Below are 16661 nucleotides of genomic sequence, written 5' to 3'. Positions count from 1 at the left end.
GCAGGGGCCAGGTCCCACCTCACACCACACAACAGCACAGCCTCCCCACAGTTCAGAATGATTCCTCCTCTGGCTGCCATTACTGCAACCTGAGAGAGAATCTGCTGTGGCAGTGCTCATTAGGAGAGGGCATCATGGTTTGCATCTTTGGAAGAATGAAGAAATAATACCTTTTCAGAACAGAATGGCAATGTTACGTTTATATTCCCATAACCCATCTTTGGGATACAGATTTGCACGATCCAGCCCTACCTTGGATTTTTAAAAGCCAAAAAGAAACAGACAAAGAGACCCAAGCACATAAATAAATGCTAAATATGAGATCAAGAAGCACTTGACTAATACATTCAGTTTTGAAAGATTTTGCCAAAATAGGGCATTTTGACAATTTAGAAAAATCTTGATCTTTATAAACTCCTGATGGAAGAATTATTGTAAAATGGATTTACTGCAAAAAGTGCTTGTTGTTCTGCATGCAATTTAGTAACATAAACTTTGAAATGAGAGAGGAAAAATACAAATTCTTATAATTTAATGGCAAGCCTAGAATCTTTTACATAATCTTCCCGGCCTACTGCTCTAGTGGGAGACATTTCCTGGACTCACAACCCTTTTATGTGCAAGCAATCTACATTTTACAACTGATAAATAATTCAGATAATTAATTGAGCTGCAATTTGGTGCACTTTTTAGTCAGCACTATAGAGTACCATTTAAAGAGGTTCTGTACAGAAAGTCCCTCCTGCTTGTTAACCCAAGCTGAGACTTCTATTAAGGTGAATTCCTAGATTCTCTTAACACTTTCTGAATGTCTTGTACCAGCATCCTGGGACTTCATGCCCTAGGATGCTCCCCTCTGATTTTTCTTTCTGTTTTACTCACTACATAAGAAACAGGGTTTTTCCTGGCATTCTTCTTCTGCAGCACTGATTGCCATCATTTGAGAGATTAGACTCTAGCCTCTCTCTCTGTGCTGGCCTCCCACAGGCTGCTAGAACAGACTGCAATGGAAGAAGGAACAGTGACAATAAATAAATGCTTTAGGTAAGAATGCAGGGAAAGCTCAAGCAAACTGCCAGAGAAATCTCTAGATGCAAAGGAGTGACGTGGGAACACATGGCAGAAAGTCTAAAACAGTATTTTCAAGCTGTAAGAGCTCTGCTGGAATTTAAAAGTCAGCAGAACCCTAAAATTCATACAATAAAGATTTAATTATATTTGTAGCCTTCACACAACTGCAACAGTCAGCAAAGGCTATGCATTAGGGGTGTGCCTCTGGCACAAGTGCCCATATCCAGCACCTTCTCCTGTGCAGTGGTGCACAGAGCTGCACCAAGGCAGCCCCACACCTCTTCAGAGGGAGGAGGGCACACACCTCCAGTCTCAGGTGCTTACCCCCAAAAATCTCTTTGGCAAATGATGCTGTAAAATATTTATGAATTGATACATGTTCAAACTGAAGATAAAGGGACAGATATGAGGAACCACAGACAACAATTCAAGTGTTAATGAATCTACAAATGACAATTAAGTTTCAGATGGGATTTCAGGCTGCTGCAAACTACACAGGGTTGTGAGTCTGTGTGGAGTATCAGGAAAAGACAGGTCTGAGGAAGGACAGTTGAGCCTACAACACTGATGACAAAGTGTGGACCAAGTTCATTATGAATATGTGAAGAAGTTTTTGCTGGTTAAAAAGAGTAATGGTAATGCCAGAAGGCACAGGCTGAGGGCTTGGTGCAGAACAGAACCGGCCTTCCCAATCCACAGAATTAAAGTGTATACCTGTAAACACTGAATAACAGCAGAGGAACAGTGAAGTCCTGCAAAGAAATAAAGCAGACTCCTCCCTTCTATCCCTCTGCACACTGCCTACCAGATACAATGGGAACAGCTCATGGAGGAAGGACTCTACACTGTGCACAAGGCTTCATCTGTCCCAAAACAAACACAAACACATCTGAAGAAGACTTAAGAAACTATCTAGGAACAAGGAAGAGAAATTCCAACAGTCATCAGGAGGTATAAGAAAAAGTAACATAGAAAAAGAAACTTTTGTGGTACATCTTAAGCATCAAATAATTTTAAGACCTTCTTGATTAACAGAGGTAATTAGAGGACTATCAGCAGTGTCTAACACAAAGGTCCTCTTACACAACTAACAAAAACTTAATAAAAACTATTCTAAAAGAGTTGATGACTGCATACCAGAACCTACAGACAGGTACAGAGACTTGTCCATATTCTAAGCAAGTAACTTTCAGGCACAGACCACGGCTGACACCAGCCAGACAGCTTGAGATGTGACTGCAAATATCCTCAGAGCAGAGGATGATGTTCTGCAAGACATAAAATCCTTGCACCCACAAACTGCAAAAACAAGCACTTTTTTTTAAAAAACTGACACTTGGCTCATGTGCCTCCAAGATGATCTGGAGTCCCTTGCCATCCTTCCCCTTGCAAATCACTTTTATCTAATTGACTATGAATGTTTTCTGCACATGCCCTGCTAAAAAAATGTAAGACTCAAAGCATGCAAGTATTAGGCCTCAGAGATGAGTTGCTGAAGTGATCAGTGATTAAATCACTAGTGTTAATAATGATTCAACACAGCAAACATGGAACTTTGATTTAAATGATTGATTTTAATCCTCTTTCTCATTTGTACTTTTTAGCTGTTTTCCTGAAGAAAGGGATGAATCTCATTGGCTGATTTGGCCATCTAACACAATGATTTGCAATTAACCACTGGTTTTACGTTAAATTTGGAGCTTTTCCTTAACAGGAAGATACATTTAAATATTGACAATAGTGACTAAAAAATGGTACTAGAGATAAGAAAAAAATACCAAGATCACTACCAGAATATACCAGAATCACCATTTCAAATAAGGTCTTGAGATCTGGTATAATTAAGAAAGAAGAACATCTTCATATTTTAGTTAGGTAACCAGCAATAATATAAAATATTATTATTATGCAATCATATCCCTTTTCTTATGTGCCACAAATCTCAACTCAAAAGAGTCAAGCGCACTACTGCTTCTAGGCTTGAGACTCTACAATAAAATTCTTCTTAGAATAGAAAGGAAAAACTGTAGAAATCAAAGAATTAACAGCAGTAGTAAAAAAAAAAAAAAAAAAAAAAACCAAACAAAACCAAACCAAAAAGGAAATACGAAAAAAGAGGCAAGAGTTGTTGAAAAGAACCTAGACAGAATGAGGTCAAGAAAGAAATGTACCAAGTTTAACATCACTAATTAGAAAGACAACAACATCAGAAATTGGGGCAAAGGGATAAAATGAGAAAAGACAGAAAGTGAACAAAGCCAGTGGTTTAGAGCTCTCACTGTATGATCAGGCAACATATAAAATCTCCAGAGAATAATAATCTTTAGTGAAAGACAGGCCTTAGAAAACTGGGGTTAAATATTTCTGCCTGAAGACAGGAGACCACAGGGCTCCTAACACCAGCAGGAGATTCAACTAAGGGCCCTGCACCCAAAATGGATGGCATCAAATGTGAAACTAAAACATACATTAGATAAAATGGGGTAATTTCACCTGCCTCACTTCCCCTCCTGAAGGTAAGTAGTTTAGCATACTACTTGTGCAAAAAAAGAAAGAAGAGCTTACAACTCTTCTGACCCTCATAAGTGAGCCATCTGCCAGAAAGGAGAGAAAAGATGAGCTTCAAGATGATTAAACAGTAATTCAGACTGTTACTTTCAATGCAACCCACAACATCCATTCCACTACCAGCTCTTAACTGAGTAATGAATATTGCAGGTTTCATCATGAAGCTATTCTACAAGGGCAGGCAATGATCAGAAAGCAAAACTAGATGGGTCACAATAATTTCTAAGACAGAGAAAATTTACAGGAAACTTTACAAGTTGATAAAATCATCTGGTAAAGCATTTGAACCACAGCAAATTCAGTCTATCACCAAGACAATGTTATGACATCTGTGATACAGTGAAAAAAAAAGCTATACTCACCTCTTTTGATTGTTGACTTAAATGCCCCCTATTCCAACACCTCAAAATTGCCTCAAAAGTGGTTCCATGTGTTTCTCCAATCAGACATAAAAAATGTTTCAAAACTATGAGAGAGGTATCCCTGTGTAATTTAGGCTTGCAGGGCCAACAGAGACAGGTCCACAAATAGAGTAAGTACCTAGTTCCTGTTGACTTCAGCAAGAATTTGGAACTTAAAATGCTTCTGTTACGTTGGTACTTAAAGCTGCTTCTCATGGCTAACTCAAACATCTTTCAGCACTGAAAGCAGCATCTCGCCTCTCCACTTCCTCTAGCCAGTGAATTAAACAGAGAGCAAGACTGTCTCCACAGAAGCCTTAAAACAGCTCTGCACCACAATACAGCAATGACAGTGGCAAGGGCAGTGTAAGTCACATGTCAGAAATTTCCCTACCTGGATGTCAGTGTCCTTCACAGGTTCAAGAGGCTCAAATGTAGTGGCTGCACTTAGACTCTCAAGTCTCTGAGAAATGTGGGATATATCAAGCCCTCTGGACCCAAGAAGAACCGATCTGTAAGGAAGAAATTGTACAGATATGAAATTAGTATTGAACAGACAGAACTCTCAACCCAGACTCATTGCCAATATTTAGGTCAGTTTGCCACGTACAGACAGTGCTCCCAGACATGCTACACAAACTGCACAGAACCCAACTCTGAAGAGCCCTACGTGTCTATGTAAACACCTCAGCCCTGCTGGAGTCTTTCTGCTGTTCCACTGCAGTGCTGCACAGCTGCCAAGTCCTTCCAAACAGAAAAAAAAAATGTACACCGTGCTGGTAAACATCTTCAGCAGCAGAACAAGGTACTGCACTTTTTGGCTTTAGTGTCCAAAATCAAGAACAGTAGCTCCTCAGATAAATCCTTCAACTATCCCGCTGTTTTTTGGAAGCAGGAGAAAGGTTGGAAGAAAAAAAAAAACTAAACACAAGCTTTGCAGTCATTCTATTTCTCCCAGCAGGACTCTGCCCACGCTGGACACCAAACCCCCAAGAGTCTCCAGGGTCAGCGCTCCGCACTTACGCCTTCACGTCGGCGGTCTCCTGGGAGGTGCGGGTCAGGGTGCGGGAGCGCAGGCGCTCCCCGGCCTGCTGGATCTCCTGCAGGTTGCGTTCCACGTGCGGGAGCTCCAAGATCCCCTCCGTCTCGGCCGCCAGCTGCTCTGCCTGCTGCAGCAGCTCCCCAAAACCGTCCGTGTCCATCTCTGCCGCGGGTTTCGCTCGAGACACGCAGAAACCTTCAGGGAAAAAGGGGATTCTTGCTCAGCTACAAACAGCTTCTATGCCTGTGGGGTCACAGACAGACCAGCAAGAGCAGGTCTTCTAGAACAGGATATACTGTCTATCCTCCCCAGGCATTAAACATCAAGGAAGTCTTTTCAAGTGGTCTCAGAGAGCTTTCCCTTGCAAGATTACAGTCTATGGACATGTCAGAAGTGGGATGCAGATGCCATATCACAGTTCATAGTTTGCCTTAAAACAAAGGCGGGTGAAAGCAGAGAAGTCCCTGTGAAGAATTTGGCGTTAATTTAGCTATGAACTACTTGCATACACACATAAATAGACTGCTTGGAGCACTGGACTCCGTGATCCTTATGGGTTCCTTCCCATTCTATGATTCTATATTCTTATTATGAAAAAAGATGCTTCTTATTATGAAGAAAGATGCATACATAGGCAAACATAGGAATATATATATATTGGGCTGCAAACACACATAAACATGGAGTTAAATTAGCAGCCAAACAGTCGAGCTATGGATGCACACAGACAGCCATAACTAGCTGGCTGTTAAAATGTGTTGCTCCATATGTCATTAACCCCAAGCCAAAAGAAGTAAGTTCATGTTCTTCTGGTTTAGAAGACCTGTGTCTAAATTCAATGTCCGCAGGAAGTTTTACCAGTGTGAGAATTTCTTGCATTGACTCAATGACAGAATAATTAAAGAAGTTAAAGCACAAGGTAAGGCCTGTAACAGGAGATACACCAGATGGATTAAATGCAGTTCCAAATTCAGAATGGAGCCTGTTATTTTTACAGAAAGGACAAAAGCATACATGCTTGGGATCACTATGGAAAAAGAACTGTAGCTGCAATGGTGTCCACATTAACAAAATATGAAACTCAAAACCTCAATTTCACACACCAAATCATGGTTTGCAGCTAAACCAGCTACAAGCAATAAGCATCAGGCACCTCTGTAAAGCCACAGAAGAACACAGAAATCTGTGGTGCTGAATGGTGCCACAGAGATGGAAATGTTCAGTACAGTCCCTCTCTCATAGCTTTTGCACCCAAACCCAGAAGGCCTTAGATGAAATAAGAGAAACCAGATGTCAAGTATTAACTCCAACTGTTTTATCATTTATTGAAAAGTAAAATCAGTAAAAACTTTCTGGTTCAAGGAAGCCCCCTAAGAAGAGAACTTGGATTTTTACAAATCAACAGTAGCCTGCAATTCAAGTATTTCTATGTACTCCTCAACCATACCAAAGCAATTTTACAGTAGAATTTGAGCATTCCTCAGTCTCACCACCATTCCCAAGTATTACTACCCAGCAGCAGTAGCAGCACCTTCCTCTGTCTGGACAAATGATTTAAAAGCACTGCATGATGATTCATTCAGACATATGCAGTTTGAGAGAGAAATCCTCCTGCCTGGGTGCCAGGACAAACCCCAGCGTCAGCATCCAGGAATGGAGAATTTCAGGAGCACTCCCCACACACTTCAGGAAAGCTGGGGGAGGGAATGATTGTATTTGTAATGACTCGTTAATCAGGTGAGATAGCAGAGACCAGATCTCTTTGAACAGATCAGTGTGCCACCGAGATGGAGAGGAACAGGGAGGAGGAGGGTGGAAATAAGCAGTTTCATGCCCTGCAATGCAGTACAGAACATCTTCCCAGTGTTTACTTGCAATAACTCAGATGCACCCCTGCCAGGAACAGCCTCTGTTGGCAGACACTGACCAGAACAGCCACACTCCTGCACATTCAAAGACTGATGAGATCCTCCAGGAGCAGTGACTGTGAGAACAACACAGACATCAGCTTGATTTGATCCGATCTGGTTCACTTCCTCTTTTCATTACCAAGTTAAAAAGCCGGGAGTGTAAGGAGCACCAACTTCTCAGACTGCTGAAACCAAAAGCACGAAAAATCAGTGCTACAGAACTGCATCCAAACCTGCACACACCCTGTTAATAGCATGTAAGGTCGGCCACATAGCTTTGCCTGGGTAGGACAACTGCAACTCTGTGAGACTGAACCCGATTCAGCACATAGGGAACAAACTGAACCTGATTCAGCAAATAGGGAACAAACTGGTTATTTTGGAGCAAGTTAAAGAACCTGCGATTATAACCAAGCACTGGAAGCAACATCTCAAAACTCAGACAGTCAACACTAAACAGCTTTTTCTAAGTGACAGAATTCAAACATTTAGAATGAATATTCATATATTTGTAACAGCACAAACAACTTTGTCTCCACCCCGACAGAATTCACTGCATTCAAGAGTCTGCAGTCTGACTGCTCATGCTGCTGTGCAAGATGGAAACTGCTTCCACAGCAACCAGCACAGTGATGGAAGAGTTTCATGTCTGGCTGGGGAAGGAGCAACAACCAACACCTAAGAGAAAGAAAATACTTCAGAAATTATATTAACTTCAGTGAAAGCAGACTGACCTTGGGCTAAAAGCCAGGACTGAAAAAGATCTTCTTTAAAACAGCTTTGATGACTTATCAATAGAAGTTGCATTAGACCACGATTCCATTAAACCCCAGTTTAATTTCCCCAACATTTAAAACCACACATAAGCACTATATATTGTACAAACTGACTAAGTTTGAGCCACAAAGAAAACAGAAAAGATGACAGGTTTCTGAAGTCTATTCAGACTGATTATAGTTGATTATTTCTTACCTAAAAACCACTAAAAACTCCTCAAGAGCACTACAATGCTACCTTAGGAAGAAAACTGTAGCTATTCTACTCCAAATACAGCCACAATGAACATTTTACTGTACTTGATTCAGAAACACACAAAGCTGGAATACTCCAGTGCATGTGCAAGTATCTGCTGTACTTCACACATTGGCAGGGTTTGTGTCAACTAACCAATTAACTTTGAGAAACAGTAAAAAAAGGACGTTTTTCCAGTGCTCTGGGAAAAGGAAAGGAAGAAGATGTCACAGGAGAAGGAAAGCCTCACCCACTACATTCAGAGTAGCTGATGAAGCAAGAATTCCACAAGTTGCAGAAAGCTTGTTCAAAACAGGAAAGAAAAAGGAAGAAATCCAGTGCTGGCTTCTCAAAGAGGCTCCCACCTCAAAGTGCTCAAGAGACCCAGTCTGATGAGGCAGGATCAGCTTCTTGTGGAAGAACACAAGAGCACAAGTAGTAAGAGCAAGCCAGCAATGCTCTACTTCCCACAGCCAAGATGTGAGGTAAAAAGTGCTTTTTTGACAAGCTCCAAGCCTGGGCTGCTACAGAGAGTGGAGCAGCTTCTGTCTACTAAGCTAAACATGAATAAGTAAAAGGTCCATTTTGCAGGCCTGGGGAATTCTGTCTGAGCAGCAGCAATAATACCCAGCTCTCACATGGCACACGGAATAATCAGACATCCAGACATTGCAGAGAACAAGTCAGCAACAGAATCTCCATGTTACAGACAGGGGAAGGGATTAAGAAACACAGAGATGATAATGAAAGAGCAGGTGAACAATTGCACAACCCAAATATCTGCTGCACACGTTCAGCACACCATCCCCTTGTCCATAAAACACAATAATGTCTATCAAACCTAACAGGGAAAGCTTCCACCCCCTAACTACACTAAACCCAGATAAAATCCCAACAGGCCACCTTAAAAATACCTCAAAGCTTCAGGCTATATTTGGTGCCCCATCTGGTACAACAGCCTGTTCTCCCTGCAACAAAAGGCAGATGCAGGAAAATCATGAATAGATCACACAACCTTTGAAACATTGCTGTTGTTTCTTCTACCACTGATCCATTAATGCTCCTATGCCTCCTATAGAAAAGTTTTCAGTCCTGCATATTTTCTTCTTCATCTCATGTGTAGGTAGATATGCAAAAGTGCAATCTTCTCATGGTGCCAGAGAGCCCTTACAGTAGGTATCTTGAACAAAAATGGTTTTTTTTCAAAGTTTTAAAGGCAGTAACATTGGGTTATTTGCACTTGCACTGTAAGAAAGGACAGGGAAGGGCACACAACGCTTCTCTACACTGTTCATTATTTAAAGTGGGCCTGGAGAGTAGGCATTTGAAGTGATTTCTACCAAAACACACTAGCACACATTTGTCAACACTCCCTTTTATCTCCTATAAATTCCTGATAATGGTCTCAAGTCTGCACTGCTCTGAGTTAACTGACTCAGCTGGCAGTTTTGCCATATTACCACGTTCCCTCTTTTCCAAACACTTAGCCTTTCTTTTAAGCACCCAACTCAGCAGGGAAATAACTTGCACAGGATGGCAAACTGACTCTCATTAGACAGAGCATTTGGTTCAGTATTTTAGGTTCCTTACATGAAAACTCATATCCTCCTCCCTCATTGAACTTCCTGTCATAGCTGCACCACAGAAACTTTATGGATTTAGATGACAGAATCACATACATTCTTCCAAGCAAATTTAAGCTTTTTCTATTTTTAAGTTTTCCCAAGGAGTAGGAAAACTTTTTAAGACACAACCTAAGTGAAATAGCACTACAGCACACAGGAACTGGTGTCCCTTTCTCGCTATCATCTCAGCTCTCTCCATGCCATAACTACTGTCCCCAGACCAACATGACCAAATTGCAGGAGAAGAGAAGCAGCCCTTCTTTGCACCTGGACTTTAATTCCAGCCCTTCCACTCACTGTTCCAGCATATGAAGGGGTCCTAGAGCAAAACCAGAGTGGGACTCTCTGTCAGAACTGTAGTGATAGGACAAGGAGTAATAGATAAACATTGAAAGAGGGGAAATTTAGGAAGACATTCTTTACTGTGAGAGTGGTGAGGCTCTGGCACAGGCTGCCCTGGGAGGCTGTGACTGTCCCATCCCTGCCACTGTTCACCGTGACAGGTTGGATAACGCCTTGACCAACCTGGTCTAGCAGAAGGTATCCCTGCCCACGGCAGCAGGGGTGGAACTAGATAAACTCTGAAGTCCCTTCCAACCCCTTAACATTCTATGAATTCCTAGGAACCAACCAGCAAATCCACGGTGGGAAGAACAACCCCCACGCACAGAACTCGACACAGACACCAAACCACACACATACACACACCCGTTCTCCGGAAACCTTCCCAGACAACCAACTTCTGCTTCCTGAAGCACCAACACTGCACTTCGGCAGAACACTAAACTCCCCTTCTACAGCCGGGCTCGGCACTGCCAACCCGCACAAAAACACTCTCGGCAGAACGAGCCCTCCCCGCGTATCCTCCGCCGGCCCCGCTCCTTGGCGCGGGTTCTGACGGCAGCGGCTTCCGGGGAGCCCCGGCAGGGCCCACGAGGAGGCCTGCAGCGCTCCCCGCCAGCCTCCCGCCGCAGCGGCCTGCACGGGCCAGAGAGGAAGCCATGGGCGGGGGACAGCTGCCGGGAGCTCCGGAGGCGAGGGGAAGCAGGCAGTGAGCACCGCAGGCGGGGAAGAAGCGGGGGAAGGAGGCGGAGGGACGCGGGACGCCGAGCCCCGGCCCGCCCGCACGGCGCCGCACCTCACCTGCGCTCCGCGCCGCCCGCCGCGCCCGCGCCGCGCACCCCCATTGGCTGCCCGCTCGCCCTTTCCCGCGCTCCCATTGGCCGAGCTGCCGCGCGTCCCGGCTCCCCGCGCTTCCATTGGCCCAGCCGCCGCGCTCCGCAGCGCGCCGCTTCCCGCCCCCTCGCGAGAACAACTTTATCGAGGCGCTCGGAGGGGGCGCGGACAGAACGGGGGGTGGGAGGGGGGGCGGCTGCCTCCGGAGGCCGCGGGTTCGAGTCTGCCTCCCGCCTCCTCCCGCCGAAACTAGCGAAATAAGAGCTATACAGAGAGAAATAACGCGCATGGGGTAGTTCCTCTCTATTCTCCCTCTCCCTTCTTAGTAAGCGTTGACTCTTGCTGGCAAACCTCTTCTGTGAGCTGATTCCGTGGGAGATAAAATGCAGATAACGAATTTATCCCCATTTTGCCTCCCATGGCCAAATACACAACAAACGCACAGCCAGCAGTTACTCACACCATCACCTGTTCAATGGTGTCCTGAGGGTGTACAGGGATTCGCTGTGTTTTATCCCTTCTTGGACACACACACAATGGCCCTGAAACAGATATTGCCAATGACATGGGATTGGCTGGGCAAAATCTGGGAGCTGGGAATTTCATGGACCCACAAGGTGACAGTCTGCTTGTGTAAGAGATGATGTCTGGACCTTGCTACTGCTCTAAAACATCACCCATCAAACCTTCAAAATTGAACAGACTTTCCCATTAATACAGTCTCTATTTCCAAATTTTCCCATGTAAAAAGCAGTTCCCAGGCCAGAGGCAGCGCTGGCACCGGCTGTAGCTGCTCCTCCTGATTGCCAAGCGTGTGCAGGGGGTCAGGGTACATTCCTGCCTGTCACTTCATTTTGAGGGGAGCACTTATCCCCAGCAGGATGCCCCGGTGGAATGGATGCCCTGGTAGGAAAGAAGCCTGGTGGTTTGTCCGGGTGTGATGGGTGTCCTGATGGGATGGGTAGGGCAGCCGTGCCACCCCAGCTCTCCCTGAGCGCTTCCAGGCTCCCGGGGCATCTTTCCAGAGCGAGGAGAGTCCCGGTCCGCCCGGGGACCGGCGCTGGGGCCCTCCGGGGCGGGATGGGGGAGCAGCCGTCCTGAGGGGCCGGGAGCGGGAAAGGGCAGACCCAGGCGGGGACGGGCGGGCGGCGGTGCTGCGGGCAGGCAGGTGGCAGCAGATCCCTGCGGAAGGGCTCGGCCGCACCGAGAGCGGAGCCGCCCGGGAGAGCCGCTCCTGGGGCGGGACCCGGGTCCTCTGCACAGGGGACAAGGGGTGCTGTCCCCTCTGTGGGTGCCCGTCCCTCTACACGGGGCGCACAGGGCCCCTGTTCCCTTGCCCAGGATGCGCAGGGTGCGGTCCCCTCGACATCAGACGCCTGTACCCTCCGCCCTGGGTGCCCATCCCACAAGCACAGCATCTCATCTCTGTGCCAGGGGTTTTCGGCTGGATATTTTAGGCAAAATGCATCACTGAAAGGGTTGTCAAGCACTGGAACAGGCTGCCCAGGAAAGCAGGGGAGTCACCACCCCCGGAGCGATTTAAAAAACCATGTACATGTGTCACTCGGTTTAGGGGTGGGCTTGGCAGTGCTGGGGTAGCAGCTGAACTTAATGACCTTAGAGGGGGTTTCCAACCTTTCCAACAATTCTATGACTCTCTATTTTCCCCTCGCACGGGGTACATTTTCCCTCTGCCCCGGCGCACCTCCCCTGAGGGCAGAGTGTTATTTCCCCTGTGCACACGTGCCTGTCACCTCTGCACCAGGTGTGTTTGCCCTCTGCGCGGGGTGCATGTCCCCTCTGCACACAGCGCTTGTCCCCTCGGCACAGGACGATGTCCCCTCAGCACAGAGGCTCCTGTCACGCGTGCGCAGGGTGCTCGTCTCCTCTGCACCCAGTGCATCACTCCTCTGAGCAGGGCGCACATCCTTTCTGCACGGGACACGTGTCCCTCCTGCGCACGGTGTATGTCAGCGCCACGCAGGGTCACGGACACCCATCATCCCCCTGGGAGTCACACACAGCCAGGAAAAGCGGAACTGAATGCAGTCCCACGGCAGCTGCAGGGCTGCTCGTCTGGGAGTGCACCCAGGACTGCCCTGCCCCGGCTCCCCTGGGTGCCATGGGGGGATCGTGGTCACCTCAAACCACCTTGGCAAACTGAGCTGGGCTTTTCTTGGCAGGGCTGGATAAAGCACATCAGCGTCTTCTTGGATCAAGCAAAGGCTCCCCTCACCCTCCCACTATACAGAGCTGTCCACAGGCTGAGAGCACTTCCTGCTTCATCAAAAAGTATCTTTTTTTTAATAGAAAATACTCTTGAGGGGACCAGAAAGCCCCCACCCACCTCACTGAGAGCAGCTACAGGCAAGGGCAGGCACTGGGTACATCCTTGACCAGCTCATTCCGCTGGTCCTGTGGCTTTCCTTGCCCCAAATCCCTCCTGGGAGGCAGGAAAGGGCACCAGGGCTGAGGGTCTCCGCCAGACAGGCGCAAGGCAGAAGCAGGAGCAGGCAGGGCAGGCTGGCAGAGGCAGGGTGCAGAAGCGTGTGCCCACGTCCCACCCTGGCACGCTGCTGGGAACGGGGAGCGGTTGATGCCTGGGGTGCTTCCTGCGAGGGGAAGCCCCATCCGCGCCTGGCTCTGTTGCTGGGGCAGGATGCGGGCCCTGGCCCCGGGGGCTCTGCCTGCAGCCCCTCCGCTACGGTGGCCGGGGCCGCAGCCCTGTTCCATATGGCTCCAGCAGCAGAGCCAGGCCAGTCTTCTTTCCCAGCAAAGCGTCTTCCCATGGGATTGGTTTTTAAATGTATTTAGGGCAGGGCAGACCCTTAAAACCCATTTCCAGCGCTACACCTCTGTTGCAACAAGCAGCGCTGGGAGGCTGCTTAGGCAAAGACACACTGATGCAACAAGGCAACACATTTGAAAGGCAAATGGGTGCTGAGCTAGGTGTTGCTTTTCTCACTGGCAAAGTTGGGTGCTGAGCATGGGCACCCCCTGCAGAGCCATGGGCTGAAGCTGGGCAGATTTGGGGGAAAGGGTGAGCCTGAATCGTCCTGGATGTCCGAAACATCCCTGGGAACTGGTATTGTCATGCTCCCACTGTGCACACACCCCACCTTGTGCCACCCAGCCTAACAGAAAGGACTACGTGGGTACCCAAGTGACCAATTTTGCTGGGTTTTAAATTTATCTTGTCCTGGTGCCTTGTGACCAAGGGCTGCAGGAGATTTTCCTGCCAGGCAGAGCTGTCCCATTGCCCAAAGAGGCACAAAGTGGGTGAGGGCAGCACGGCTGGGAACCTACATCTGTGGTGGGGCACACCCAGGAGACGTGTATGGGCAGGCAGGTGCGTAAAAAGTGACTCTTCCATTTGGCAGAGACTTTCGGAAGCAAAACACATCCCATGCATCTTCCCAGTGCCCTCCCTCCCCCATCCCAGCAGCCACCCCAAATCCAGACAGACAAGCACTGCATTCAGGGACATTGCAGCTTTAAGCAAGGTGCTTCCCAAAAATGAGCTGGAAAAAAATGCTTGGAGGTTTTGCCCACAGCAGGAGCCAGGCACTGTAACTCAGGTATTTGGCATGGGGAGGCTGCAGGGAAAGTGTCCCTTTGGGGATGGATCTGCTCTGCAATGGATTGGGGTTTGCAAAGCATGAGCTCTTGAAGAAGGGAGGTTCGTCCTCACTAGAATTTGTCCAAGTGCTCTCCAGCAGCAGTTCAGGGCAGGCATCTTCCCAGCACACATCACTCTCCCACCCACCATGCTTGCTCCCACAAGATCTTTCACCCAAAGGAAGCCCCTAACATTGTGCAGAGGCACGTGCCATGAAGCCAAGGAAGGGATGGAGGGGACTAGAGCCCTTCGTTCCATTGTTTACCCACACCTCTGGGTGTGTCACCTGTCCTCCCTGGGAGACCAGCACCTTAAAGATGCTCACACCAACCCCACATGTAGGATGAGGTCCATCCTGTGCCCTGTGAAGCTCCTTTTCTCCCTCAAGGAAGGTGCAGAGCCCACTTAAGGAAGGACATGGGATGTTTGTGACCAGCCCTCTCCCACCCCACAGCGACAATTCAACAACTCCCATTCAACACGTGTCCCAAGTGGCAAAAATGCTCAGCCTCCAACCCATCCCCACAGCAGCACTTGTACCTCCAGACAAACTCCTTTATTTCCATCCAGTTTCACCACTGGTACAGAAAATACAAAACAAGAAAAACAAAACCAAAAAAATAGGCTTTTCTGTGCCCCCCACCCCCCGTCCCCGAAGTGTGCCGACTATTTACAGGCAGAGGCGAGCGGCTCAGTGGCAGCAGCTGCACTTGCTGCTCGTCGGCTCCTTGCACACGCAGCCCTTGGCGCAGTTGCTGCAGCTCGCAGGGCAGCAGGAGCAGCAACCTGGGGGGGGACACAAGAGTTAGGAAGTAGGTGGAAGGGACTGGGGTTCTGTGAGGCAGGGGGACCCGATGGAGAGTGGGAAACCACCTCTGCATGAGCAGGGCTGATGATCCCCATGGGTTGGGAGTTCTTCACGAGGGTCCTACAGGGTGGGAGCAGCCCCCCAGAGGGGAGGGTGTGTGTGTGTTGCAATGGGCCAGGGGAAGAGGGAAGGATCCCATGAGGGTCCTTCAGGCAAGAGAGGGAGTGATGGGGTCTCCATATGGAGTCTGACACGGCAAGAGTGGTTGTCTACAGGGTAAGAGTTGGGACCCATTAGGTCCCACAGAGCAAGAAAGAGCTCCCTTGTGGAACAGGAAGGTGTCTATGGAGTCCCACCGGGCAAGGAGGGGTTCCCCTGTGGAGCAGCATGCCCAGGGAGTCCCACAATGTAAGAAGTCTCCCAGTGGAGCAGAGAGGTGCCCGTGGATGTCCCACAGGGCAGCGGCAGCTCCCTCCAAAAACAAGGCCGGGTCCCCCCTCCCTGAGCCCCCCCACTCACTCTTGCGGCAGCTCCGGCAGCGGCAGTTCTTGCACTTGCAGGACCCGGCGCAGGAGCAGGAGTCACCTGGAGAGCGAGGGAAGGAGAGCGGGATCAGCCAGGAGCCAGGCAGCCGGGAGTCAGGCGGGAGGCAGCCGGGACAGGACGGCGCACTTACCGGCGGCACACGTGCAGTCCTGGGGGTCCATGGCTCGGCTCGGCTGGGTTTAGCTCAGTCTAGCTCGGCTCTGCTCGGCTCGGTCCGGCGGGGCTGGCGGCGGTGCGGACCAGCGCCGGCCGCCCGCTATTTATGGGGCAGGAGGCGGGGCGGCGCTGGCGCTGCGCACGGTGCGGCGGGGCCGCCGGCGCCGGGCCGTGCTCACCGGGGGCCGGGCCGTGCCGAGCCGTGCCGTGCTCACCCCGGGGCGTGCTCACCGGGGGCCGGGCCATGCTGAGCCGTGCTCACCCCGGGGCGTGCTCACCGGGGGCCGGGCCATGCTGTGCCGTGCTCACCGGGGGCTGTGCTCGCCCTCGGGCCGTGCTCACCGGGGGCGGTGCCGTGCCGTGCTCACCCTCGGGCAGTGCGCACCCCGGGGCCGTGCTCACCCTCGGGCAGTGCTCACCCTCGGGCAGTGCGCACCCCGGGGCCGTGCTCACCCCGGGCCGTGCTGTGCTCACCCGGGGCCGTGCCCTACCCCCGGGCCGTGCTCACGGGGGGCGGTGCTCACCGCGGAGCCGTGCCGTGCCGTGCCGTGCTTACCCGGGTCACGGACCTGCCCCCCACCCCCGCTCCCAGCCCGCTGCGGGGAGGCCGGGGTGTCCCACCCGCACCCCCTCCCCGCAGGTGCTGCGCTCCGGGGCACCGCTGGAGTGCGCGGGGTGTGCGGTTACAGCCCTGGCACGGCGCTGCCGCCGCGACCTGCACCCTTGGG

At 49.5% G+C, this 16661-nt stretch overlaps 2 protein-coding genes across 6 annotated transcripts in view; both read right to left on the bottom strand.

Moving 5' to 3' along the window:
• The window catches only part of NUP93 (nucleoporin 93), a 78761-nt gene extending 67872 nt beyond the window's left edge, over nucleotides 1-10889 (bottom strand). For 2 of the 5 annotated variants that reach the window (XM_038147983.1, XM_038147988.1), the window contains exons 1-3: nucleotides 7010-7174; nucleotides 5064-5277; nucleotides 4435-4552 (exon numbers count right to left, since the gene is read on the bottom strand). In XM_038147983.1, coding sequence (XP_038003911.1) covers nucleotides 4435-4552; nucleotides 5064-5242 — 297 coding nt within the window. In that variant the 5' untranslated portion in view covers nucleotides 5243-5277; nucleotides 7010-7174. Of the gene's footprint in view, nucleotides 1-4434; nucleotides 4553-5063; nucleotides 5278-7009; nucleotides 7175-8917; nucleotides 8972-10771 lie in introns of those variants that run through there. The other 3 variants (XM_038147985.1, XM_038147984.1, XR_005258247.1) reach the window with 3 other exon arrangements.
• Nucleotides 10890-14957: 4068 nt separating this feature from the next.
• Nucleotides 14958-16384, bottom strand: LOC119705535 (metallothionein-2). The gene is made up of 3 exons (XM_038148098.1): nucleotides 15908-16384; nucleotides 15751-15816; nucleotides 14958-15209 (listed from the first exon to the last, which is right to left on the bottom strand). Exons 1-3 carry the CDS (start codon nucleotides 15936-15938, stop codon nucleotides 15115-15117), a joined length of 192 nt encoding a protein of 63 aa, XP_038004026.1. The 5' UTR covers nucleotides 15939-16384; the 3' UTR covers nucleotides 14958-15114.
• Between the last annotated feature and the right edge of the window lie 277 nt (nucleotides 16385-16661).

This window comes from Motacilla alba, chromosome 11 (genome assembly GCF_015832195.1).
Source record: "Motacilla alba alba isolate MOTALB_02 chromosome 11, Motacilla_alba_V1.0_pri, whole genome shotgun sequence".
NCBI classification, from domain to species: Eukaryota; Metazoa; Chordata; class Aves; order Passeriformes; family Motacillidae; genus Motacilla; species Motacilla alba.
The sequence above is the reverse complement of the archived record's forward strand: the minus strand, read 5'-3'. Positions and strand labels throughout refer to the sequence as shown.

Coding starts and splice junctions, on each gene's coding strand:
- LOC119705535 (XM_038148098.1), bottom strand. CDS start 15,938: ATGGACCCCCAGGACTGCACGTGTGCCGCCG. Junction 15,817..15,907: donor GGACTGCACGTGTGCCGCCG/GTAAGTGCGCCG, acceptor CTCGCTCTCCAG/GTGACTCCTGCTCCTGCGCC. Junction 15,210..15,750: donor CTGCCGGAGCTGCCGCAAGA/GTGAGTGGGGGG, acceptor GTCCCCCCCCAG/GTTGCTGCTCCTGCTGCCCT.